The 26,476-nt window shown below is 42.8% G+C and overlaps 1 protein-coding gene across 1 annotated transcript; it reads left to right on the top strand.

Annotated features, from left to right (window-relative positions):
- Positions 1-10,913: 10,913 nt before the first annotated feature.
- On the top strand, positions 10,914-25,310 carry HNRNPU (heterogeneous nuclear ribonucleoprotein U). The gene is made up of 14 exons (XM_014259364.2): positions 10,914-11,870; positions 12,728-12,839; positions 12,963-13,036; positions 15,375-15,514; positions 17,063-17,162; positions 18,281-18,393; positions 18,797-19,060; positions 19,311-19,430; positions 20,033-20,161; positions 20,529-20,697; positions 21,233-21,472; positions 21,716-21,918; positions 22,963-23,034; positions 23,456-25,310. Exons 1-14 carry the CDS (start codon positions 11,147-11,149, stop codon positions 23,507-23,509), a joined length of 2,514 nt encoding a protein of 837 aa, XP_014114839.2. The 5' UTR covers positions 10,914-11,146; the 3' UTR covers positions 23,510-25,310.
- The last annotated feature ends 1,166 nt before the right edge of the window (positions 25,311-26,476 follow it).

Below are 26,476 nucleotides of genomic sequence, written 5' to 3'. Positions count from 1 at the left end.
TTTCTCCTTTTGGGCAGTTGTTTTCTAATCTGTTACTACTTGTTCCTAGATTTTCTGTGGTCTAATATTTTCCCTTTATGCATACAGGTACTTAATTTGGATGGGTTATAGCAGTGATTATCGATACTGGTGTGGGTAATAAGAAAGAAACCCCGGTGTCATTCCATGTAAAGCTTTTGATAGCATTTGTAACATGGCTTTGCTGGTGTCCCAAAAGGGAAAAGGAGAAGTGACAGAAGAAGGAATAATAGGGGTCCAGTATGGCTTACACCCCCACCAATCCTGCCTATGAGGTTGCAGCTCACAGCAGGTGTTTTATATTCTTCTCGGTGGCGAGTTGTAGTGGTCAGTCTGGTCTTGCCCCCTATTTCCTTGTCACTTCCTCTTTTGTAATTTCCAAGCAAATTTCTTTTGACACCTTTCAACAGCAGTTTCCCATCATTCCTCAGGTATTTCCCACTCAACACACACTAGTAATTTCCCATCTGTAAAAAAAAGTTATCATTTAAGTTATTCTTAATAGATTTGGCACACAACACTTCCTGTAATGAGAAGCTTAACTTTGTGAACCACAATACCTATTTTTCTCTAATTTAAACACTTATATTTAATCCAGATAGCATGTCCCGTATTGGGATGATTTAGACAAGGTATATGATGTGGCACTGATGGAAGTTGTGGTTCTCCCCCCCTCCTTTATACAAATCACAGGCAAAAGCAAAAATATACGAGGATTTCCCGACCAAAACAGCCCCAGTCCTCCTGTTTGGAGTGGGAGTTTTCCTCCCCAAGGTGGATATCGAAAATGTCCCAGAACTTGTCCAGGCAGGACTTGAAACTACTGATACAGGCTTGGTCTTACTTCCCAGTTAGGTGTGATTCTTAGCTCATTCCTTGGGTCATTTGGATTGTTTCAGTTCATTACCGCCGGCCTCTATCCAAGAGTCCAGTTTGTATCACTCTGTTTGGGTGTTACAGTCCAGTCCTCAGGTCTTTTGATCTTATTGGTGTGAATCCAACTTCACTCTTTGGTCCAGATTGCAGCTTCTCTGCCTTAATTATCAGTAGTACCTGAAAACAATTTCTTAATAACACAGGGAGAATGAAAACATCACATCAAAATTTTCCATCAGTATTCTTTAAAATTCTTGGGTTAAGCGAAATTTAACAGTTAACATAGGAGCCAATCTCTTTCTGCGCGTTCAAATTAGTTAAACAAGAAAGGCTAGGTTAGTTTTGACTTCAAATAAATTACATTCATTACCTTTTTACCCTTTGGTTAATATTTACTTGTTTAGCTTCACAAACTTCTTTTATCAGTTTCTTAGAACAAACCCCTTCCTTTTAACAACAAGAGTAAAAGAAAGAAAGGGAAAAAAATAAGAGAAAAAGAGATCCTATTTCAAGAAATTAAACACCTTGATGAGGTTTTCAGAACCTAACGAGCAAGACTACTTTTACTTTGGTCTCATCATCCACAGGTCTGTTTCTCGGCTTTTGTTCTGTTCCTTCTTTCCCATTGACAGCAGTTTTTCAGGCTATCTCTCTCCCCCTCCTGCTGCTGCAGCTCTGGGCCGAGCAGGCTCTATTCAGCCGCTCGCTCTGCAGGAGGGGCCCATAGGCTGTCACTTGCGTGCAGACCCTGGGGCAAAGCTCGTGTCCCCTCTTTCCCTGCTGTGCCGTCCCTTCACACACAGGACTGGCATGTTTAAACACACTCAGCTCCCACCACAGCCGAGGGGCAGAGCCCGGAGTCCACAGTGCTCTGGTCTGGGGCTCCTCTGCTGGGCCAGCTCGCTCCTCAGCAGCAAACCTCACCCAGCACCGCTGCCAGGTCGGCGAGCGCTGCCGGCACCTCGCACCCCTCGAGACCCCGGCACAGACACGGCGGGTCCCGCTCCAGCAGCGCCCCTCACGAACCGCGCTCTGCCACCCTTCACATCGGGTGGGAGAGGACTGGGAGCCGCCACACCGGGCCCCGCTGTTCGCCACTCACAGGGACCGGGTCCTGCTGCAGCCGCTTTACATAAAAGCAATAAAACAACACCTAAACCTAGCAACTCCTAACCCAGCGCTCCAGATGCTCCTAACATCTCCTATTTCGGGCACAATTCTCATCTCTAATCACGCTTGAAGTTTTTTCTCCTCACAAGCCAGTGCTCACTCTTCGGAGCCAACAAGACACTTCTTGCTTTCTTTCTAAAAATCTTTACAACTCTAATGAAAGGCATCGCAAACCTCTCTCTCTCTCGGCCACTATCATCTCGCCCCTCTTTACACCACATCCCTCCAGAATCTCCACTACACAAATTACTTTGCTTCAGAATCAACTACAAATTCTAACACCTCCTTTTGGGGACCCTCCCCAAAGCCATCAAAGGCACTAGACACAGAGACCAGTCAGCTAGCCAGCTACTTTTACCAACTAAAACAAACCTGCAATTACTATTTCCACTGCCTTGAACAGATCTTCAGTCAAGCTAGAAATGAAGACACAGACATCATTCTTCTCTAAATTTTCTTCTACAAGTACAAAGGAATCCATCTTCACACAGCTGCTTAATGTGAATAATCTCTAGTGTAACTTTTCTCAAGACAAGATATGATCAGGTCTTTTATTTTTACAGGCATTTAGATACATTGACAAGTTTCTGACAATACCTTTATGTTTCAACAGTACTTGCAGCTTATATACTATGAACAATCTATAGCAAGAACCAGTCTTACAGTTGTTTTCAAACTCTTCTTTCACAAAATAAGACTCATCTCTAAAAACACATGTACTTATTAAAATAGACCAAGTTTAGAGTCTCCACAATTCTCTTCTCAATTCGAAACACCAACAATCTTAATTCTAATCTTTTAACTGGGTCCACTTCTGCTTCTGTAATAAGCACAGCTGCAAAACAACACAAGCACTCCTAGAGACATGTGCGCTTTCTTGGCAAATTCAAAAGAACAAGAAATCATGGCAGTTCTGAGCCTGATCTTCACCTAAACACACTATCACAATAACTCTTTAGAAATCATCAGAGAGATGATCAGCATTTCATATTGTGAAAAGAGAGACAAAATAATTTTCAGCAGCAGTAAGAAGATTTACAACAATCCACAGGATTTTGCTTTTAGGCTGGCACCAGGTTCTGCTGTTAAGAACCATGGGCTGTGCCCATCAGCATGGGACACAAACAACATTAGGGTTAACAGCTCTCACACTTATTGACAACCTGATAAGTTTTCACCTCAAGAAGTGACTACTATGCAAATTACTGTAACTTGCCTTTAAAATTAAAATCAACCACAAAATTCTACAATATTCACTAAAGTAAAGAAATTGGAAGGCATACTAAGAAATGGGTTTGTTTCTCTACAAAATAAATATTGCAGTCACTCAAGAAAAAACAAACAGAGCTTACTTCTTTTTCCACTTTCTCCCAGGATGCATTTCTTGGAATTCTTCTAAGCTTCTCTCCAAAACTTCTCTGCTCTTCCTGAAATCTCAAATTTTAAGCACCGACACAGCTTACTGCTGCAGAAGCTTACAGCACTATCATACACGGAATTCTCTCAGAACCCAGTAAAACAAAGGCTTGCAACTTGCAGCTCCCTTGGTTTGGAGCTGATACCATACGCCAGTACTGTTCCATATCTCACTCACACATCTGGCTAAGAAAAAGCTCTCTGAGACAGTTTGACACCAGTCCTTACTCCCAGAATCACAGAACTTAATGTGCCCAAGGTCTCGTAAGACCCCGGCATAGAAAACCTGGGTCCCAGAGGGACTCACCTGGCTCTCTCACCATTGGGCATGTTCCCGGCCTGTTTCACAGCTTCAGGAGGTTCCAGGAGTCACTGAGAGCTCCTCCGATCCCCCTGTGCCTGGAGCAGGGAACCCGAACCAGCATCTGTAGTTCAATCCAGCCTGCCAACACAGCTCTGCAGCTTGAGAGCTCCAAAATAAATTTAAACAATCCAGGGGCACCAAGACTTAGAAGGCCCCTGCCCTCACTTTACTCAAAAGGGATGAGCTGAACTCATCCCCTCAGGGCACCCTCCGTGCCCTGATCTTATCAGGGTTCGGCCCAACTCACCACTGGCTGGAGCTCCAGGAGTCCCTGCACTCCTGAGGCTAACCCGCCCCTCCGTCCCAATAGCTCGGCAGGGAGTAGCTCTGGGAGCACGATCTCCCAGGAAAACCTTTCACCGCCGCCACAGTGGGGCAAAAAAAAACTTCTAAAAAAACCAAAAAACAAACAACTTCAAACGCTGAATCACATACCAGCTCACCAAAGCAACCCCTCCCCCGCCAACAGCTCTTGTTGCCCAGGGGGGAGGAAAGGTGCGGAGGGAAGATCTCCACTAAAGATAACCTTGGCTCTGCTCTGAGACCAGTGCTGCTATCCCGCTGAGAACAGATTTGATACAACACCCCCGCGGCTCCTGGGTTACAAGCCCCAGTTCTGGTTTGCCCCCCCCCTCCGGGGCTCCAAGACAGGAGTTCGCAGGGAGGAAGCGAATCACTCCATGTGTCCCCACCATGATCCAGTCCCTGTGGAAACATCGACCTGTGTTCACTCTTACTCCAGCACAGCACAGGAAACCTTTCCTCTCTAGCAACACAATTAAAAAAAAAAACCACAAACTTTAACGCAACAATCACACCTATTTACGAATTCTCACATCTGTTCATTCAACTCCACCCAGTCACAGCAAGACAATAAGGTGCTCTTTACTTCCCAGTTACTTGTTAATATACACCCATGGGCACTGTAATATGTCAAATATCTCAAGTTTCTTGGATTATTCCTCAATTTGGCAGTTTTAAGTCCAAATTTCTTGGATTTAATCCTCAACTTGACAAAGTTTTAGAGAATCCACATTTTACTCTGTTTTCCCAGTGGATTGTGCCAGGAAAACCTTGGGCTCCCTTTCCCGAGGGGCTAACCCCTCCCCTGAGACCCAGTCCCAGTAACCCCGGGGGTATCTTGCAACCCCCGCTTCCCGCTCCCCCAAAGATTACTTACAATCTGTCTTCTTCTTTGGGTCTTCGTGCACAAGAATTATGGAGCAAAAATACCGCGGTTTTTAGGGAGCCTTTTTCCCCTTTCCTTTGCTTTATCCCTCTCCTTCTTGTCCTCGGGGTTTTGACCTGCAGCCGCTTGGCCCACGCTAGGAGAAACGGAGCGGGGTCTGCTGAACTCAGCAGGGGCACGCCTGTTTCCCCGTTCTGGATCTCCGGTGGTCCTAGAGGTGAGGTGCTTATCCCGGATGAGCCCCCAAAAATTATTGAAAACGAGATTCACTTAATAAATTATAAAAATAATTTAATATAAATAAAAAGACAATTAGGAGACAAAAGAAATAAAGCAAAGGGTCAAAACGGCTGGGTGCCCTGGTGGGTTGCCAGGAACACACCTGGTATCTTGGGATCACTCCCTTTATCCCCTCCTGCTGCGAGGATTCTATGCATATTCAAAAACATGTCCCCTCCCTAGTTCCGCCTTCCTAGAATATGCTTTTGCACAATCTTTATTTTCTGCTGGTCAGCACTATCCCTGCTGGTCATCATTATTCTTGCTGGTCAGCATTATTTGAAGTTTGGTTTCCTTTCTTTTGCAAATGGTCACTTGCTGATAACCATCCGGGCCCTTCATCCTTCCCCTGAGGACAGCTGGGCTTCTATCTTCTGCTGATAACAGTTTGGCCTCTATTGTTCTCCTGATAACAGCTTGGGCCCCAGTGTCCTTGCCCTCTGGGGTTTCCTTGCCTTGTACCTAGGGAATTCTTTTAAACTTAAGACTTGTTAGCAAGAAAAAAAGTACATACATAGCTAAAAAGTATTTAATATATAATATTCATCTGCGAAAGCCAATATCACAATACAAATTTATAATAGGTAGAACAGAAAAGTCACATTATGCAAGAGCTGTCTGTGGCTGCCAGTTGTGAACTGTCCTGTCTCCATGATTGTTTGGGTTCAGTTACAGATCTTGACCATATGTGTCTTCATATGTGAGCAGAAAGGTACACTGAAACTGATAGCCAACCTTAAAACCTACTTATGATTGTTTTAATAGTCCTTTACAGAGATTAATTGATACTCCCTTGAAATGGTTCTTCTACATAGTCTTCTCTCTGGAGAACATATTTTTGGAAGTTGATGTACAATGCTACTTCCTCTTCACAGACTGACTGTTGTGCAGAGGGGTTTAGTCAATCTAAATTTCCAGAGTTCACAGCTCCATTCTAGAGAATGTATATATGTGGCACGTTACAAAAAAAAATCTTCAGGAACTGCAGATGTCTGATTTGTGGAGCTAAGTATCTTCTTATGAACAAGTTCATATATAGGACTTGAGAAATATGTAGTCAATAAACTTCTCTATGGCTCTGAATAAATCCAGAATGAATCCTGGTTTTAATGTTGGACAATCCAGCCTTTTTTTCCAAGGCCAGGCTTAGAAACTGTAAGTCACTGAATGCTCTGAACTGAGAAACTGTTTCTCAGAAACTCATGGGCTTGGGTTTTGGATTTTTTTGTTTAACAAAAAAAAAGTCACTCCTTGGAAATGGGAAAAAGGGGATTCTTTTTGGTATGGGGTCAGTGAGGGTGACCAACACAGGTTGTGCTGATATGTGATGTTCCGGTGCAGCTTTGCAGCGCTTCCTTCTGCTTGGTGGAATAACTCAACTATGCCATCCAGCACACAGGAAAAGCAAAATAGCATTAGTCTCTTAAGAAGGACTTGTTTACTGACTCTGAAGTGACAGCTCACTTTGGAGGCCCAAAGGGTGCTACGGCAGAAAGTGTAATAAGAGAAAATGCTTCTGAGGAGTGAACTAGCTAACCAAACCAGTGCCAGAAACCTGAATTGCAGTCACTTTAACCCTGACAGATCTACTTGTAATTAGACACTAACTACCCCTTAGGTCCTCAGGATGCTTTCAGACCTAACTAATCTGGTTCCTGTGCAATTAATAGGCCTTATTTTGGCATATGACCACCTCATTTCTGAGATGAACTGAACTCCTTTGATATTAAAATATCATGGAGAGATTACAGATAGACAAGGTAAGGTCAATCTAGTTCAGCATCCTGACTCTGATGGTAAGCAGTAGTGCATGTCAGGGAAAGAGGAGCATAATGCTATTTCTCCAAAACAAACTCCTGGCTCCTGGCAGACAGATCCTAAGATGGACCACACCTATGGAGATAAATAAATAAGGGCTAAGAAATCATCAGAACTACCCATTAGCCATGCAACCTCACTTGGAACAAATTAGCAATTTAAAAATGCCTGAAAATTTCTCATTGTGTCTAGTAATGATTAATGAGTATTTCATGAGCAGTGATGGAAAGGGAGAAAGAAAAAGACTCGCTCCACACACTGCCTGCTATCATAAAAGGCAGCAGAGTATTTCAGTAATGATATTCTCTTTTAAAGTAATGGTGTGTTGAATGTGGAAATCTGAAGGCAGTATTAATTGAGAGTAGATGGATTAAGGACATGCAGAAGAGACCAGGAACATACGGTGATGGTCAAATGTAGGGTAAAGCACAACAAGAGGAGTCAGAACAGGACAGACAAGGATCTAAGAAAGCAGAACAGGGAAACACAAATGCCTGGATTCTCCTGCAACACTGAAGGGGTGTGGAAAGGTTCGAAGCCCAGGTGGGATTGTACTCCTGTGATTGTTCAGTGCCCTCCTGAAAGCTTGCCCTTCTTTTTGTTACCTCTTTGTCACTGCTCTTGGTAATCAGGAAGAGGAGAGAGATTTGGAGAGACTAAGGGTGAATAATGGAAAGAACATTATAGGGGACTGGAGCAACTAACTGAAGTCTAAATGAGAAAAAACAAAAATGAGGGAAATCAGAGTAACTGATCTGTTGAAGGGCCAAGTCCCAGAGGGAAGATCCCAAATTACTTTTGAGAGGGAAGACTGGTTTGGAGAGAAAAACAGTTTAGGTTAGAAAGTTACACAGGTAGGAGAAAAATGCTATATGATTGATAAAAAATGCATAGGATTGTATCTGTTATATATGGCAGCACATCACTTTTCATTTAAATGGAAAGGAAGATTATGATTCAATATCTTTTGAGACCAAAAAAGGCAATTTTAATGGAGGAATATTGTGGTTACCAGCAAGCACGTTTTGTTTATTAGGGCCATCATCATACAAGTAGCAGCTTTGCACATTAAAGCTTGAAGTGCTTTTCTTTAGTGCTTTCTTATTTCAGGAGGTTGCATTACCAAACACTCATTTTTTATATGGCTGGCATCTATCTATCTGCATGTTCTATGTTCTAAAGCAGAATTGAAGGATTCACTCAGTATCAGAAGTGAGGGTACAGCAACAAGGAGACCATATACATCCTTAACTCATTTTTCTCCTTCAAAGTATGAATAAGGGAAAGGCAAACTCTTGAAACACAGGACTCAAAGAGGACAGGGGAGTTTCTTAAGAGAGATTTTTCCGGGGACAGATGTGTTATAAATATGTGTTTAACTTACATATAGAAAAAGCTGCTTTTTTTTCCAACACTGAGAGGTAGTCAATAAAGTTACACATCTATTTCTGTTATGTGTGTGTTTTATTTAGTTAGCTTTATGATTATTTACAACTATTTATTTATTGTTTACAATTAAATCACCTGACATCTGAAAATCAATTGGGATTTCTCACTTCTGTAATAACAGGTAACATAACTGTAGTCTGAAAACAGTCTTGCTACACCTGTTTGGTAGTGTAATTAAATGTGTGGTCAGATAGTAAGCATTACCCTTATTAAGATGGTATGAGTTAACCTCCTTTAAAAATAATAAGTTTATCCTTCTCAGTGGTTTAATAAATAGACAGCTGTAGTAACTTTAAAAAAATGCCTCAAGTTAATAGTGCTAAATTTCAGCAAGGGGAAGGAAGGGGAAATGATTTATACTATATCTACTTGTGCCTTTATATACAGGCTTGGATGCTTTAGGGTAAGGAATCTCTCTATATGCCTCAAAGCTATTAGCTGTTTTGTTTCTCTATGGTAACAAGAGTATAAAGCAGTATGAACATGTTACCGAAGTAGGGAGACATGACATCGTTTAGGAATGGGATTACATGTGACGACTGCAGCTCTTGGGTGATTCTGAATGAGTGTGTTTTCCAGCACACAGGCATTGTCAATATGTGCAGATGTGCTCATTTAAGGCAAGGCTTAGGGATATAAAGCTGGCCTAAAAGAATCTATCAATCCATAAAGTTTGCAGTGGTGGGAGGGATTATCAGATATCACGGTTGATTAAACTCTTCCAGAAATATGATTCAACATGTGAAAAGCCCTGTGCAAGATCAGGGTCTAAACACAGGGCTCTGACTGAGGTTTAGATAACACAAGTCATAAAGACTTAATGATGTATTTTCTGTTTGTTTACGTACAAAAAAAAAAATCAAGAACATGAAGGTTGGATTGGCAAATGATATCTATATTGATGCAGAATTATCTGTATGTTTCAGTCCATAATCTTGCAATATTAACTAGTTTAATTTTCTTGTCATTTTGGTAGGACAGTATATGGCAGGAGTCCATCAGCAGATTAGCTAAGATTGTTCTTTCATGAAAAAATGGACAAAGGCAATGATTTAGAGTGGTACAGCTTAATCACACACTGACCTCTCCTTTGCATTGATTTACTCTTACCCTTCTGCTATTGAGGTGACTGTGACTTACCGGACTGAAATAAAAACTACTAACTTGCCCTTAAAATAAGAGAAAGGTTCTGGCAACTTTTTTCCTCATCTGTACATATTGCATCTCTTCTGTCTATGTTCCAACGAGCTCTTGTGTAGTGCTGGGTTGAGCTAACCTTGCCGACCGAATCGTGTTTTCTCCAGGTAGGTGTAGCCTGACTGAGGACAGAGCGGTGTGTGTGTACGTGTGTGAAAGAGCCCTTTCCTCCTGCACTTAAAACAGGACGTTTTCCTTGTCTCTCTGCCCTTCCTCTGGGGCAGGTAAACGTAATTTGTTCTGGTTCAGGAGGCCACGTACCAACACAAGGCAACTTCGTGGCAAACACACCTTCCCTTCTGTTGTGCCTCGTACTGATTCCCTGGCGGTTTGACTTGCATTTCTTTTCCTGCAAGTGAAAATTAGCTCTTTATCCGGGCTCCGTAAGGAAGCCGACTTGTGGATCCGTGCTGTCTTTCCGCTCGTGTGACTGTTTGTTTCATGTTACTTTTGACCGAATTGGAAAAAATCAAATATTCAGTGACTCTACAACTTGTGTGGCTGGGGAGAGCCCCATATTAACGCTGTGCAGAGAGGAAGGCAGGGGGAAGAAGAAAAGCTGCGTAGTTTTGGTGAGCAGAGTGGCCCCGTACCGAGCTCCAGACTAGTTCATGCACTGGAGAACCTTTGTTACCGCCGGCTCTGCTTAAGGCTCAGCCCCGTGCCTGTCTCCCGGTGCTGGGGGAACGAAGTAGCCCCGCTCCCGCCCTTACGTAACTGCGTTAGCAGGGCTGTGCCAGGCTATTTCGAGTAGCAGTGCCCCTTTTCAAAGCCTCTACGCAATAAACCGTGCGGGACTAGGCCCGACACGGGTGCAGGGCAGCCAGGGGAATCAGGACAGGGCGCTGCAGGAATCAGGAGTGTGGCTGGAATGCGGGCCCGTGAGGGGATGGGGGGCATTTCGGTCGGGCTGAGGCCTCACGCGGGCGGGAGTTGGCACAGGAGTGGCTCGCTACCCGGAGCGGGTTCACTGTGCCGGAGCGGTGCATCGGCCGATCCGCCGCTGCCAAGGAACCCGCCAGGACAAGAGCAGCGGTGTGCGCTACACTGCGCTCCAGTGGGTATTTACGGTAATGCGTCATTACGGTAGCGCGGGAGGGCCTACGTGCGCGGGGCGGCGCGCGCGCGGCGCCGGTGCGTGCGCGGCCCCGCGAGGCGCGTCTCCCTCGCGAGCTCGCGGTGAAAGGATTTGGCGCCAGGCGGGTCCGGCTCCGCAGCTCCCGCAGCCGCACGAACCCCCCGCGCCTCCCGCCCGCACCCACCGCCCGCCGGGGCACCGACACACCGCAGGCAGAGCCAGAGCCGCCCGTCTGTCCCTGATCGCCGCCGCCCGCGCGCCGCCCAGGGACCGAGCCGCCAGTGCCGCCGCCATGAGCTGCTCGCCCGTGAACGTGAAGAAGCTGAAGGTGTCGGAGCTGAAGGAGGAGCTGAAAAAGCGGCGCCTCTCCGACAAGGGCCTCAAGGCTGAGCTCATGGAGCGGCTCCAGGCCGCGCTAGACCAGGAGGAGGCCGGCGGGGGCGGCCCCGCCAGCGGCGCGGCCGAGCCCGGCAACGGCAGCGTGGAAGGGGAGGCGGCAGAGAGCGGCGGGGGCGCAGCGCAGCTCCGCCAGGGGGGAGGCCCCGGCCAGGCCGCGGCCTCCGCCATGGAGGACGACGACGAGGAAGGGCTGGAGGCCGCCGATGGCGACGCCATGGAGCTGGGCGAGGAGAACGGCGAACGGGCAGGGGCCGGGGGCGGCCCCATGGAGGAGGAGGCGGGCGGCGAGGAGGAGGAAGAGGAGGAGGAGGAGGATGAGAACGGGGACGACCAGGGTTTCCAAGAGGGGGAGGACGAGTTGGCCGACGAGGAGGAGGCCGCGGCCGGGGACGCCAACGGCCACGGTGACCAGCAGCCGCAGCAGCCGCAGCAGCCCCCGCCGCTCCTCGCGCCGCGCAGCGCCGCCGCCGCCAAGGAGGCTCCCGGCAAGAGCGCTGGGGGCACCTCGGGGCCGGCCGCTGCCTCCGGCCCGGCGGGCCCCGCCAAGCAGCAGCAGCAGCAGAAGAAGGGGGGGGGGGGCGGGGGGGGCGCCCGCCCCGGGGGGCAGGGAGCGGGGGGTGAGTGAGCGTGACGGCGGGAACCGAGGTGGGGGGGTGGGAGATGGGGGGCCCATTAATTCCATCCCCCCTGCCATGACGGGGGTTGCCCGCCCGGGGGGGCTGGGGGGGGGGGCGGCTTCCGGGGCGCGCGCGGGAGGACGTTGGCGGCCCCGCGCCTCGTGCTGTCCCGGCGGGGGGGGGGGGGGGGGGGGGGGGGGGGAGGGGCGCGGGGGGAGGGGCGGCGGAGGGGCCGCTGGGGCGCGCTGTGCATTGTGCGCTGGGCGCGCGTGACGTCACTTCCGGGCTGGCCGCCGCCGCCGCACGGGATGGCGCTGGGAAGGCCTGGCGGTACAATGGAGGCGGGAGGAGGAGGAATGCCTTCCCTGGGGCTCCCGCCCGCGGCCCGCCGGGAGGAGGCGCAGTCGTGCGTATCGCACGGTGCCCTTCGAGAGGCCGGCAATGTCCCGCCGCCCCCGTGGAGGGCGGGTGGTGGTGGTGTTGCGGGTCTGGAGGCGCGGCGGGTCAGGAGGTGGGGTTTTTTTTCAGTTTTTTGTTTTTTTTTTTTATTTTTATCTTCCTTACTTTTTTGGAGGGAAGTGGTGTGCTTTTCAGTGGAATAGTAACACTGAAGGCCGTACTGCTGCGGGGTGTATTGGCAACTTCCGTATGCTAAATCATTTTTGATTGGTGACAAGCTTAAGTCTCCCGTAAAAATTCAAGATACAGGGTTTTACCTTAGTAACATAGTAATATTCCGTTTAAAGATGTTACTGCTTATCTCATGCTGTAGCTTGCTGCAAATTGAAGCCATCCTATAGATTTTATTCCCAATTAAACTAAAATTTAAAAAAAATAAATAATCGCTTCTGTTATAGGAGATGGTAAAACGGAGCAAAAGCCTGGTGAGAAGAAGAGAGGAGTGAAGAGACCACGTGAAGACCATGGCCGGGGATACTTTGAATACATTGAGGAAAACAAGTATAGCAGGTAAACAGAGTTGCTGCTGGGCAGCATTTTGTGATGAGGAGGAGTAGAGTACCAAAATGTCATTTTAACTTCATGAAAATACATGTTACTTTATTATGTTTTGTTTGGTTTTGTTTCTTTCAGGGCCAAGTCCCCTCAACCACCTGTTGAAGAAGAAGATGAACATTTTGATGACACAGTGGTTTGTCTTGATACTTGTGAGTAAACACACTTCTGTTTGCTCTGGAAAAATGTGATGTTAAGTCTTTTAATCTTAGTGCCATGCTTTCTGAAAAGGGAGGATACATTTGTTCATTTTCGTTACCAGGTAACTTAAAAAAAATTAGAAAAATACTGTGTTTCCACCTGTTTTTAGCAAGCGAACAGAAAGATGAGTATGAGTAACATATGAGTATGTTAGCAGTAATAAGCTTGGTTTTCCTATGAAATTTGTAATGATAGATGGTTCTGTGAAGAAATCTTAAACAAAACACTAATCTGGTTTGGAAGCTTAGGTGGGTAAGTGTAGAGTGCCCATGGAACACCCTAGGGACAGCTTGATGAAACAGCTGTCCAGCACTACTGCCCAGAAAGCTCAGAGAGTCAGTAGCCTAGCTGCTTATAAAATACAGTTTGGGAAGTGAGCTTTCTACATAACTTCCCCTGTTTATGTACCAACCAGTGGAGTGTTATTTCTGTTTACTGAAAAATTTAACAAAATCTGGTAATGCCTCCTCAGAAATGACACATTCATGTAACCTGTGAGTGTGTGTGGGCTTTGGGTGGTGGTTTGTGTAAGTGGGATGGCAGGGAGACTTGGTCAGTAGAGCATAGAAGTTGAGAAGTACCTGCAAACAGGTTTGTTTGGGGTTTTTTTCAGGCAAATTATAAACATTACTATTACTGTAACATAACATAATGGCAGAGTTGACATTTGTATTCCTGAGGGTAAGTATAAGTACTCAGCACAATATTAGAAAATAAGTAATGCTTGAATTTGTTGGATTCTTACAGTGCCATGGAAGGAAAGCTTAACTTTTGGCATTGTCTGGCATATTGTTAGAAGTTTCAGGTGGTTTTACTCTACAAGAAATGGTTTGAAATGGAAGGAGGTATTAGTTTACAGTCACGTAAATTGCTGAATATGCCATCCCTGACATTTTGCTATCTAAGTCTCAAGTTTCTAGCTGCTAACCTGGTGAGTAGCCACTTCTGTGGGAGGTTTGGATTTTTCCAATAGCTGCATAAATAGCTACTTTTCATTATTACTGTTTCTAGTAATAATAGAATTTTTTAATTGAAAATCTTGTTACTGGACAAATTCTGATTTAAAGTGTTGACAGATTCTAGAGAGAAGATTCAAACACAGCTGTAAGGCTGAATTGTGTAATGAAGTGGCATTCTCTCTTCTGGATAGTGATCCAGATGTGTAAGAGGCTTAGCCACTCTTATGTACTTTTTATTACCTGTGTCTCACAAAGAACCTGTAACTTCAAATTCTGTTCTCATCTCCTGTTCTAAAGGTAGCCTGCAAAGGTGGGTTTCTTCTGTATGATTTTATTTGCTTTTCATGCAACAAATACGAGCTAGCAGTACTGATGAGAAGACACTTGAATCATTAATAGTATTTTTGGAATTGGGGATAGCTGTATGCAAACAAAACAACATTTTGTGCCTGAGAGTTGCCAGTAGTACAGGGCAGATGGCATTTTAGTGTATTCTGGCATCATGCAGGTTTTACATGAGAGCAGAATTCCTCACTGCTCATTTTGCTCCTTTCTTGTAACCATCAGATACGTTTGGAGCTGCTTCTGTGGATTCCTTGATCTGGGGAATTCAAGTGTTGCATGCTGCACCTCTTGTTACCATTTGGTATTGTTTTTCTGAAACCTACTGAGAGATTCATTTGCAATTTCATTGTTGGCAGCTCTGAAGATGCTTGTAAAACCGAGGTTCCGCTTAGAGTGATAGGTGAATTCATAATGTGTATGTTGTGTTTCTGGGCTGAAGTAGGTTTGTTTAGCACACTCTCTGCTTAGCATATCTGCTTCTGACTTAACTGCTTTTATGTTAATAGACATAATCTAATTTGACTTGCTAATTGACTATATTAACCAAAGACTACGTTCAGTACTTAAGTAAAAACATTTGTGTTCACATTTACTTCTTAGCAGCCCTTAGGTTTGGGCTTGAGCAATGAGACTGCTTCAGAATCAAGGTCTCTAGAGGGTACTGTGGGGAATACAATGCAGATGGCATTGTTATCTGTATTGATGGAGAGAGGTAACTGACAAAGGGTTCAAACAGATATGGGGAAAGTTAGGGGTTTTTAAGCAGATGGAAAAAATAGAGGGAAATTGAGTGATAGAAGTGAAGGCTAAGCTTCAGTCTGCAGTTCCATTTAGACATGTTGCTTCTCTGAAAGTTTCTGGGTACTTGCTAGTAGTTTGTCTTCAAAATCACCTTTGAAAGCTGGCATCATTTTTAATGCATAAAATTTGACACCTGTACTTTATTTTGTAATCAGAGTGAACAGAATGATTTTTGTGTTAACAGATAACTGTGACCTGCATTTTAAAATCTCAAGAGACCGGTTTAGTGCTTCCTCTCTGACCATGGAAAGCTTTGCTTTCCTTTGGGCTGGAGGGAGAGCCTCCTATGGAGTTTCTAAAGGCAAAGTCTGCTTTGAGATGAAGGTGAGTTAATGTTTATGGCAGACTTTTGCATGCTTAAATATAATATTTATACTTGTCATATTTTTTTGACTTGGTTGAAACTAATTGATGTGAACGGGACTCTTAAACAGCCTTCTTTACAAGAAAGATGGCTCAGTTTGCAAAACTGAAACAAAAAAAGAGAAATTAAAAAAAAAACAAACAACTAAACAAAACAAAAAAACAACCTGCAAAACACTGCATTTATTCCAAATGTGAGACTTTTGGTCTTATTTTTTAACCATGAATTCTATTTTGCATCTTATGTCTCAGCATTTAAAGTATTTTTATACTCTAGTCAGAAGTTTGCTTGTACTTTCTGAAGATGAGAGAAAGCTTGACTTTTTAAGGGATATAAATTACCCCAACAGTCCTTTCTGGTTCTACTTAGTCTTTGAGTTTGATCTGCTGGAGGCAGGGATTTGGGCTGGATGACCTCTAGAGGTCCCTTTCAACATCATTAACTCTGACATGATGCATTGAATGTGAATATCTAGCAGGTAGTTGAATTTTGAGGGCAAGAGTTCTCCTGAAGGGTAAGAATGGCAAAGAGCAGTCAGCCTTCTAGTAAAAACTGATTTCTCCAGCTTCTTGGTGGAAGAGGAACAGGATCACAAAGCTTGCATTTGTATTTCTTACTCCTTTTTTACTTAACAATGTTAAGGGCTTCTTTGCATATGATGGGCCTGTGTATATTAATCTCTTCTCTTTCTCTAGTGCTTTCAAATGTAGCTGTGATCCCATTACCCAGCCTTTTGAATGGAGTGATTTCTGTGTCTGTTGATACCTATAACTTTGGAAGGCCAGTGAAGTGAAATTTATGTCACTGTGTATTGTCCTGTTCACTTTGAAAAGAGTTTCAGCTCAAGTCACTTGACTGGATTAGTTGCAGAGGTTGATAGGATAATGATGGGTTTTTCACTTTATTTTGGTGAAGTTTCTAAAAACAGTTAAAGAACAGTAGGTTGCATGTGGATTCCAGTGCATTTAGGTGGTTTGTTGGGGTTTCTGGTGTGGTTGTGTTTGTTGCTACCTTTTTTTTTGTTTAACCTGGTTGTTTGGAACCTGGCAGCTTGCCCAGGAAGTCTGCTTAGAGTGAAAATGGTCAGTATAATACTTTCCCTAGTCTCTAAGAAGTGGGGTTTTTTAATACATTGTGCATTTTCTTAGCTAACTAATTTACTGTTAATCCCAACTTGATAGCAACGGGAGTTTTTAAAATAAACGTGTATTAATTGTGATTTTAATACTGTGTCAAAAGGACTTAAGTCTTGACCACTGACAAGGGACTGCTATGATAAAGCGATGAAGATTTATGTTATCTTCATTGCTAAGTCAGGCAGTAGAACTGTTTAGTCACTAGTTGTGGCTTCATATTCTTGAACATGTTTTATTTTTGCAGAGGGTGATGATTTAGACCTAGCACAGATTTAACCAAAGTGTAACGGTTCCAAATATTATCTTTTGTTCTTCCATCTTGTTAGTGTATAATAAATACTGCTTGCCTTTCACTGAATAATTTAAAAATAGGTTACAGAAAAGATTCCTGTTAAGCACCTCTATACAAAAGACATTGACATACATGAAGTGCGAGTTGGCTGGTCACTGAACACAAGTGGAATGTTGCTCGGTAAGGCTTAAATGTTTGATTGCTTTTGTGTTAATGTGGTTGAAGTTTTAAATACTTTTTTTCTGAAGCAGGGGGAACAAGCTTAGTGATTGTAGTCTCTGTTGCAAAAAGTGGTCTTAATTTGAGTAATTCACTGGACATGGTGTGAAAAAGTTCATTACTGGGACCAAATAAAGTCCAAAAGTATTCAGACCTGTAAGGGCTAGGGCCATAATTTAAGAATTAATTATTCCACTGATCATTTATGGGTTGTGGAGAACATTTTTGAATACCTAACAAGGTAAAGGATTTGTCTTTTTCATATAGTGCAGTGTCATAAGTAGAAAAGGGGGAGTTTCCTTCCCTCTACTTTTAAAGGATGAGGCATGGTATAAAATTTAACCCATGGTAACTACATTATCTTTTTTTAATTTGCTTTTCTCCTTTTTTTTCCTTTGTGGGAAAATCCTAATTTCTGAAAATAGCTGTTTTCAGAAGGAAAAGGAAGGAAGTACGACTTTATTTTATATATATATATATGACAAATGATTATTATAATAATATTTATAAGTTGTTGCTGAAACACATCTTTGGGGGAAATATTGGTGAGTTGGTATGTTCTGACATCAGCAACAGCATTCTACTTAAGTTACACCTGAGTCCTTGTGTTTGACACTTCCTGTTAGCTTGTTCCTTGCAGCTTCATCCTCAGCTGTTGCATAGGCTGACTGTCTACTAAACTCCCTTTAAAATGGGAGGGGTAAGTGCTCCTGGAGACTAACTTCAGAAAGCCTTTCTGACTACGTTACGGCAGGTATACCACTGCATAACAGGTCTTCACAGTTTAAAAACACTTGTTCATGTCTTTATCTGACAGTTCAGCTTTTGTTGTCACCATGAATCTGGAGCCAGCAGCATAAGGCTCTTAAACAGGGATAAGGAAACACTTCTGTTCTATCTCAAGTGAAAGTATTGAATAGAAGAAGGAGCTTGTATAGCTTTTGGGGGGCTACATAGCTTGTTTTGGCATTAATAAAAATACTCTGAACAGCAGCTTGCTTAAGTAGCTGTAAGTTGATTTATGTCTAAACAGTTAGATGGGAAAGCTTATTAGTAATTAGTTTAAATTGTTCCTTCAGGTGAAGAAGAATTTTCCTATGGGTATTCTCTAAAAGGAATAAAGACATGCAATTGTGAGACTGAAGACTTTGGTGAGAAGTTTGATGAAAATGATGTGATTGGATGTTTTGCTGTAAGTTTCCACTTATATTTTCTTTTAAGGGAAGACATCCTTGAATTTTTAGACTGCTTTGACATTAGAAGCAGTAGAGTAAATATATAAAATCATGGGAGCAAGACAAGTTGTTTAACATAGGCAGGCAGTAGCAGCAGCAGCTATTACTAACAGTGTCTGCTGGCAATGTGAATTCATATTCGTGGATAAATGTCTTTAAAGCCTTTCAACAAAAAATCAGATCTTGAACAAGATGATCATTGACAGTGTCTCATTTAGAAGAGAAAATTTACTTTATTTCCTTTATGAAATAACATATAGTTACAGAAGTTGAATGAACATAGCTGGTAGACTGAAGTGACTAATTACCTGTATAAAGTGAGTTAATTTTATCCAAAATAATACTTTGTCTAAAAAACAGAATTTTGATGGTGATGAAGTGGAACTCTCATATTCCAAGAACGGACAAGAGCTTGGTGTTGCATTCAAAATAAGCAAGGCAGTTCTTGATGGACGACCACTCTTTCCACATGTTCTCTGCCATAACTGTGCAGTTGAGTTCAACTTTGGTCAGAAGGAGGAACCTTATTTCCCTGTACCTGAAGAGTATACCTTCATCCAGAAGGTCCCCCTGGAAGATAGGGTCCGAGGACCAAAGGGACCTGAGCAAAAGAAAGATTGTGAAGTAAGTTTCTTCTGATCTTCTCAAAAGTTGTTAAAGCAGATGGAAATGGTGGGGTAAAGGAGACTATTCTACCTCATTCCAAACATTTTTGTTTGGGAGCTTTAATACTTAGTGTCTTATGACGTGCACACTACCACTACCTTCCCCACCTCCACTTCCCCCCTCAGTATCTATTAGGTATGCTGGGCTAAGTTGTGTATTAAAGAAAATCTTTGAACTAGTATCTCAAATACAGAACTTTTTGTCATAGGTGGTAATGATGATTGGCTTGCCTGGAGCTGGCAAGACTACATGGGTTACCAAACATGCAGCAGCAAATCCTGGAAAATACAACATTCTTGGGACAAATACTATTATGGACAAAATGATGGTAAGTGATAAGTCATTTTATTTCTTGTTATATTGAAAACTTGCTGTAAATCTATGGTTCTTTGGTATCAAAGAAACTGACAACTTCGCTACCATTCTTGTTGAAAAAAAGACTGGCTGTCGCACTTCGTGACATGGTCTGGTTGACAAGGTGCTGTCAGATAATAGGTTGGACTCAATGATCTCAAAGGTCTTTTCCAACCTAATGACTATGTATAAAGATTTTATTATCTTGCTGAGCTGCTTATTCACATATGGCAGGATTCTGAAGCTTTTCATGGTAATATGTAAGAAATAGTCGGCTGTTGTTGACTACTGGAATGTATTTCTACTTCTCTGTACGTCACTGTTCTCAGAATACAACATTTAGCTGGAATTGGTATTGTGATGAGTATACCTTGAACTGAATGGTACCAATTCTTGTGGAGTCTTCGTTTATAAATCTCTTATGTTCTATAGAGGGTTGAGAATTTCAATTAAGAGTTTGCAGCAGCTGTGGCCTTGAATTGAATGGCCCTTGAAGTGTGGTGGAAAGCATTTAGCAAAGAAAAATGCCACACATGTATCAGGACTACACTGACTAACTGGGAAATCTCTCCATAGGTTGCAGGTTTTAAGCGTCAGATGGCAGACACTGGAAAACTTAACACACTGTTGCAGAGAGCTCCACAGTGTCTTGGAAAGTTCATTGAGATTGCAGCTCGTAAGAAGCGGAATTTCATTTTGGATCAGGTAGAAGCTTCAGTGAAAAACGTTTAAGGAAATTTGTTGTAGGCTGTGTTGTAGTAATTAATTGGGATTAAAGTTACATTATAATAGCGGTTGTTTCAGTTTCTGACTTACTACTCATTCAGGGGACACAAAGTTGAGATATTATTACAAATGCTTGTCTGAACTCTAGATTTATGGGATGTGGGAGGAATAGTGTTTTAACACATTGATACAAGCTCGTAACTTTGCATTATGCAGCATCTTTATGTCCAGTTATTTGTAAACTTCATTGCAAGCTCTTGTAGAGGTGAAGTCTATACACCATAAGTTGACTTCCTTAACTCTTACAATGACAGCTACGTGTAGTAAGTTACTGCATTTTTTTCAGACAAATGTGTCTGCAGCTGCGCAGAGGAGAAAAATGTGCCTGTTTGCAGGCTTCCAGCGCAAAGCAGTTGTTGTTTGCCCAAAAGATGAAGACTACAAGCAAAGAACACAAAAGAAGGCAGAGGTGGAGGGAAAAGATCTTCCAGAGCATGCAGTTCTCAAAATGAAAGGCATGGAACATAATCCTATACTGTGTTTTAGGATGCTGAGTATCTGTTTAAAGGATTAAGTAAACGTGAAGTCTAAAAAATCACTTTATCTTAAACAGTTGTACTTACAAAAAACTGGAAGACTATTGTAACTTGGTAGGATAACACTATATTGTGTTCCCTCTGCTGCAGTCCTTAACACTACTCAGTTATGGTGATACGCTTCATGCAGATGCACAAAGCTGTCTTGGCATAAAAGTGCCCTATATACGTGACATATTTGGCAGAAACTGGTGTTCTGAGTGGAGGCTTATAAAAGAAAAAAAAAAGATAGGCAGAATGTTTTTGAGGTTTGGAACAGTACTGGCAACTCCATGAAGACCTGTTTATTACCTTTGTCACTGTTACATTTCCTAAATGCTCAGATTATGTAATTTTGTCCCTATGCTGAGGAGATGGAGAGGGTGGGAGGAAGAATGGGGGAAAGGTGGTTAAATTGAGGCTTTGATTGTAGCTGAATGTAGATGCTGAATACTCAGTGTTTTTGCAATTATAGGGAACTTCACACTGCCAGAGGTAGCAGAATGTTTTGATGAAATAATCTATGTAGAGTTGCAAAAAGAAGAAGCTCAGAAGCTTTTGGAACAGTACAAAGAAGAAAGTAAGAAAGCTCTTCCACCAGAAAAGAAGCAGAACACTGGCTCAAAGAAGAACAAGAAGAGCAATAAAAATCAGTTTAATAGGGGTCAGAGAGGACGTGGAGGATTCAACATGCGGGGCAACTTCAGAGGAGGAGGTGAGCCTAGAAATAAATCTGAGACTTCTGGAGGTTGCTGCTGCTGGGGAAAAAGGTTGTAATATTTTGATTGCGATTACTACATAGTGGGAACCTTGATCTCAATTTCAGTAAATTTAATGTTTTAGTGCATAGCTAATTATCCAGCTTGAGTGAGAGGCTTGTCAGAGCTTGGATTGCACTGTTCATCTTCGTGTAGGAAATATGTAAGACCTAACAATTAAAGTAACTCTTTCCCTGCAGTCCCTGGCAATCGTGGTGGATACAACAGGAGGGGAGGCAACATGCCTCAGCGAGGTGGTGGAGGTGGTGGTGGTGGCGGTGGCAGCAGCGGAGCAATTGGCTACCCGTATCCTCGCGGCCCTGTCTTTCCAAGCAGAGGTGGCTACTCAAACAGAGGAAACTATAACAGAGGTGGAATGCCCAACAGGGGAAACTACAACCAGGTGATACTTTTGAGGGGGCACTGACAAGTTGAACTACAGTACTTTGGATGATGTTGTTTGACAGCTCTGGTGCCTGTGAGGAGTCACAGACTTGATTGTGGTGCTACACTGATGCCATGTTGCAACGCCTTTCTGGTTTAGTGCATGTGCCCAGGGCTCTGAAAGCTGCGTAGCAACTGCTGATGTGGGGGGGTTCATGTTAGGGCTGTACCTCTGTCCTGTTAAAAAAAATGAAGACTTTAGCGCATGCATGTGAAGGGTTGTCTTTAGATTTTTGTGTTTCTTCTCCATCCCAAATAATAGTAACTGCTGTTTGGCCTTAGGGTCAAAGTGTATCTTTATCAAACATGTAGGGAACTTTCTGGAAATAGCTGTGCACAGAGTCTTTGTTTTGGTGTCTGGTAATGAGCACAACTAGTAAAGACACACTAGCCTAGATCTTACCTGTTGGAATATTGGTGGAAGTATTGGGAAACAAAATTGGGATTACTGAAGAGCCAGCAGATGGAGCCCAAACCAGTAAACATGGCTCAGGTTTGCCTAATACTGACAAACAGGAGGAAATCAATGTCCCTTTGTTGTACCTTAACTTCTGTTTGAAGTTTTGTGGGCTAGCTCTTCTATTTTCAGTTGTGTGACCCATATCCTTTTGTCTGATCAGATAACATACCCTTGTAGCAACTACAGCCTTTCCTAACTAAAAATAGACAAGCTTTTGTATTTTTAGTTGTCCTGGTGCATTTAGCAGCTGGAAATAGGGTGAGTCAAAACTGGATTAGCCAGCTTTCCAGAGCAGGCAACAGCAGTTTGAGCTGGTTTATCAATTCTGAGGTACTTGCCCCATGCTTAAAAAGCAGTTGCTTCAGGAGGGGAGAGGGAGGAGACTTGATATTCTAGTGTTTATCAGGGAGGGATTTTTTGGTGGTATGTTTTTCTATTAACCTGGGGCTGATACTTCTATATGGTGTGTGATGTCCAAAGTATTAGGACACTGCTGAAAAATACATATAGACAAAGTAGTTAAAAACTGTTGTCCTCTTGCAGAACTTCAGAGGAAGGGGAAATAATCGTGGCTACAAAAACCAATCTCAGGGCTACAACCAGTGGCAGCAGGGTGTAAGTAGTCCCAACTTTATCTTTTTACTGATGGTTAACTTGAATGTTGCAAAGTGCTGACTAAAATAAGTAGATGCATAATCAAAAGTGGATAGCAAAATCTTCTAATGTTAGGTGATATCACTATAAATAGCTTCCTGTGCAAAACTTAATCTGCCTTGATGGTCTTGATATATCAAATACCAGCTGTGGCATAACGATCTTCATGGTATGTAGTACTTGGCTTCACATTACTGCTGTGAAGTGAACTTTTAACTGCCTTCAGTTGTTCAGGAACTTGCTGCTATTGGAGAGGACTTTAATCCTCTCAAGTTCCAGGGGAACTAGATGTTTGTTCAATGCTTTCTTTTTTCTCCCAAGTAAGAAACTTAACCATTATGTGATTGCAGGTTAAAACTAACTATTTATTAATCTGTTGCAGCAATTCTGGGGTCAGAAGCCATGGAGTCAGCATTATCACCAAGGATATTATTGAATACCCAAATAAATGAACTGATACATATTTCTCCAAAACCTTCACAAGAAGTCGACTGTTTTCTTTAGTAGGCTAACTTTTTAAACATTCCACAAGAGGAAGTGCCTGCGGGTTCCTTTTTTAGAAGCTTTGTGGGTTGATTTTTTCTTTTCTTTTTTTGTACATTTTTAATTGCAGTTTTAAAGTGATTCGTAAGAGAACCTCAGCATTGTGCACGAAAAGAGAATGTGTCAGTATTTCAGGGTTCTACATTTTATCTGTAAAATGTGACTTTTTTTTTACCACAACAAAAGTAAAACGTTGCTTTGTACCTGGTGTCTTTTTATTAAAGAATTTTCTCCTTTTTCCCCATCCCCCAATTTCTAAGAAACAGTCGTGAGTCATGTCACAATACAGTAGAAATGTTAGCAACCAGATTCGTATGGAGGCATCTTAGTAGCCCTCAAATACCACGAGATTATGTAAAGCTCCCTATTACACTCCATCCTCTCTATGAAGCTCTTGGGTGGGGAGGGGAGGAAGGGGAGGCAAAAGTTTCTGGCAATAACTAGGACTTTTTTGTAACATTTGGAACTCAGTAAGATGTTGGGGGCAAAGAGGAACCTGGGGCTAAGTAGTGATGGTGGAGTGTATGTAGAAGCTCTTAAAGTTGTAAAACTCGGTTGCTTTATTTGTGGAGGCTCAAACTTGTGAAGGTACAACACCATAATTTTTTTTCCATTTGTTCTGCATTTTGATTCTGAAAAGAAGCTGGCTTTGCCCATTTCTTATTAAACAAAACTTGTTGTAAATCCAGTTGTCTAATGGGATCTATATGAAGTTAGCTGTGTGTCTGTATAACTTTCCCCACAAAATACTGTATACCTAGTGTGCTTGTAGTAGTTACTCCACCATTTTGTAAGCTAATGAAACTGTGAGTCACCCATTTTATATCTTAATTTTTAATCATGTCAATTCTCAAATGGGTGTATCTCCCTTAGCCTGCTGATTCCTTTTCTCTTTAAAAGAAAGTGGGTGGAGAAGTTTAACTCTTAGACGTTTGTTTGCAATAAAATAAATTCATTTTACTCTTGTTTGGGATTGTCACCATCAAGGTCTAAAATCCCGTTAATGCTATAAACAGGAAGAGAATGTATGAAAGCGATGATGTTGGACAGTTTTAAACTCATTACTGTACATGCTGAAATACTTGTGTTTCTTTAAAAAAAAAATGGTGGTTGCGCTGTTAGAGATCTATCACATGTATAATTCACAGTTTAACATGGTTATATGTATAGGGCAAAAGTCTTTGAGTTGCGCTTGCATCATGTAAATCCACTTAACCTCTTTATTGTAAAATAGACATTAGGGAGGGAGTAGGAGAAGGACAGGGAGTAGGACAGGAGGAAGGATTGTCATGGAGTTTAACAGAGAGCTTCAATTTGTTTTAACTGCTATTTTGTTCAGCTTTATGCTTCTGTAAAATTGTAGTGGCAATGTTAGCTGCTAACTTGCGTTTCAATGCCGTAAGACAGGGAAAAGATGTACCCATTGCAAGAGGGACACGGGGTCTACGCGTGAGAACACATGGCACTGCTGCCATCGGGGCCCTGGGGTGTGCTGGCAGTCCCCGTGGCAGTGTATGGACTAGCAGAGGCTCCCTGGCAGCAGCCTAGAGCTAGAGTCGTGTGCTGTGCTTGCAACTTTTCTCCAGTGTTAGTCAATTTCTAGTAGTCTTCAGAAGTAAAGATAAACTTGTGTTGCTCTTCTAGCCTTTATAGCAGATGCCATTGCATATTGACATTAAACATTAACAGCACCACCTCCTTGTTAATAGTGCTTTAAATCATCCCTTTACTTTGAATGAGAAAAATGTAAATTGTCTTAAACGAAACACTACTTAATGAAATTTGGGAAATTGAAACCCAAATATGTTTTGCTGAAATGGAGTTTTCTTTAGACTTGCAAAAAAGTTTAGTGTAATTAAAATCCATTTCCCTTCTACCCTCCTCACAGGAACTAACACTTTGTATGGAGTCCTGATCCTTTGCTTATTTTGGTACTCTATAAAATGATATAGTCTTAAACAAAAATACAACAGCCTACACTTACTATGTGGTTGTAAAGCCTGTATTTCAATTCAAAAGTCTGGGATGTTTTGTTTTCAGTTTCTTTGCTGTATGATATTTAAAAAAAGCCCCAATGCAACAGCCATACATTAAGTGCTTCAACTCTCACACTCAAAAGGAGTATCCTCCTCCTATTAAAAAATACTCCTCTCCAACAAAAGCCATTTTGGTAAGTTCAACACTATCTGAGGAACAGAATTCACAAAAGCTTCAGCACATGCTCTACTGGGATACATGTAGCTCAGAGAGGGGGTGGAAAAGTCTAGGTACATCCCGCTCCTCATTGTCACAGCTGAGTGGAGAGCAGTGCTTGCATGTGTGTTCAGCCTGGGTCTGCCCACACAGACTCTCAACGTAGTTCTGAATATTCCTAGAGAAGGGATTTATTTTGCCATGTGAAAATGGCTTTTATAGAGAAGCAGATACCTAAAGAGTCATCAATACTAAAACCCCACAGTTTGCATTTAAAAAGGACAATATGAAACTTAGCTGGTGGCTACAGAAAGGTGAGGAGGGCACAGCTGTACTTTGCCAAAACAAGAGGGCTGAGCCATCTGTCATATTGAGTGATTTCTTGCAGCTTACAAGGGCTTGTTTACATGCAGAAAAGTACCTGGCTTAGAGCAGCTGTGCTGCTGGTGGCAGTGGCACAGATAGTGGCATACAACACCGGGGTTTGGGTTCATGTTTTGAGGTGGTTTTCCTTGTGGATTGCAAACTGGGTTTGGCTTTTTCTAACTGAGATGGGGCTTTTTTCTAACAGTACAAACGTGGGTAACCTCGGGTTTGGCTCTGTGACAACAGGGCCACAGCACATGGTACCTTGTGCAGCTGCTGGTGGCAGTACCAGTGCTGGTGC

The sequence above is a fragment of the Pseudopodoces humilis genome, chromosome 3 (genome assembly GCF_049639895.1).
Source record: "Pseudopodoces humilis isolate 2021_Gansu_Grassland_sample_001 chromosome 3, ASM4963989v1, whole genome shotgun sequence".
In the NCBI taxonomy this organism is placed as follows: Eukaryota; Metazoa; Chordata; class Aves; order Passeriformes; family Paridae; genus Pseudopodoces; species Pseudopodoces humilis.
The sequence above is the reverse complement of the archived record's forward strand: the minus strand, read 5'-3'. Positions and strand labels throughout refer to the sequence as shown.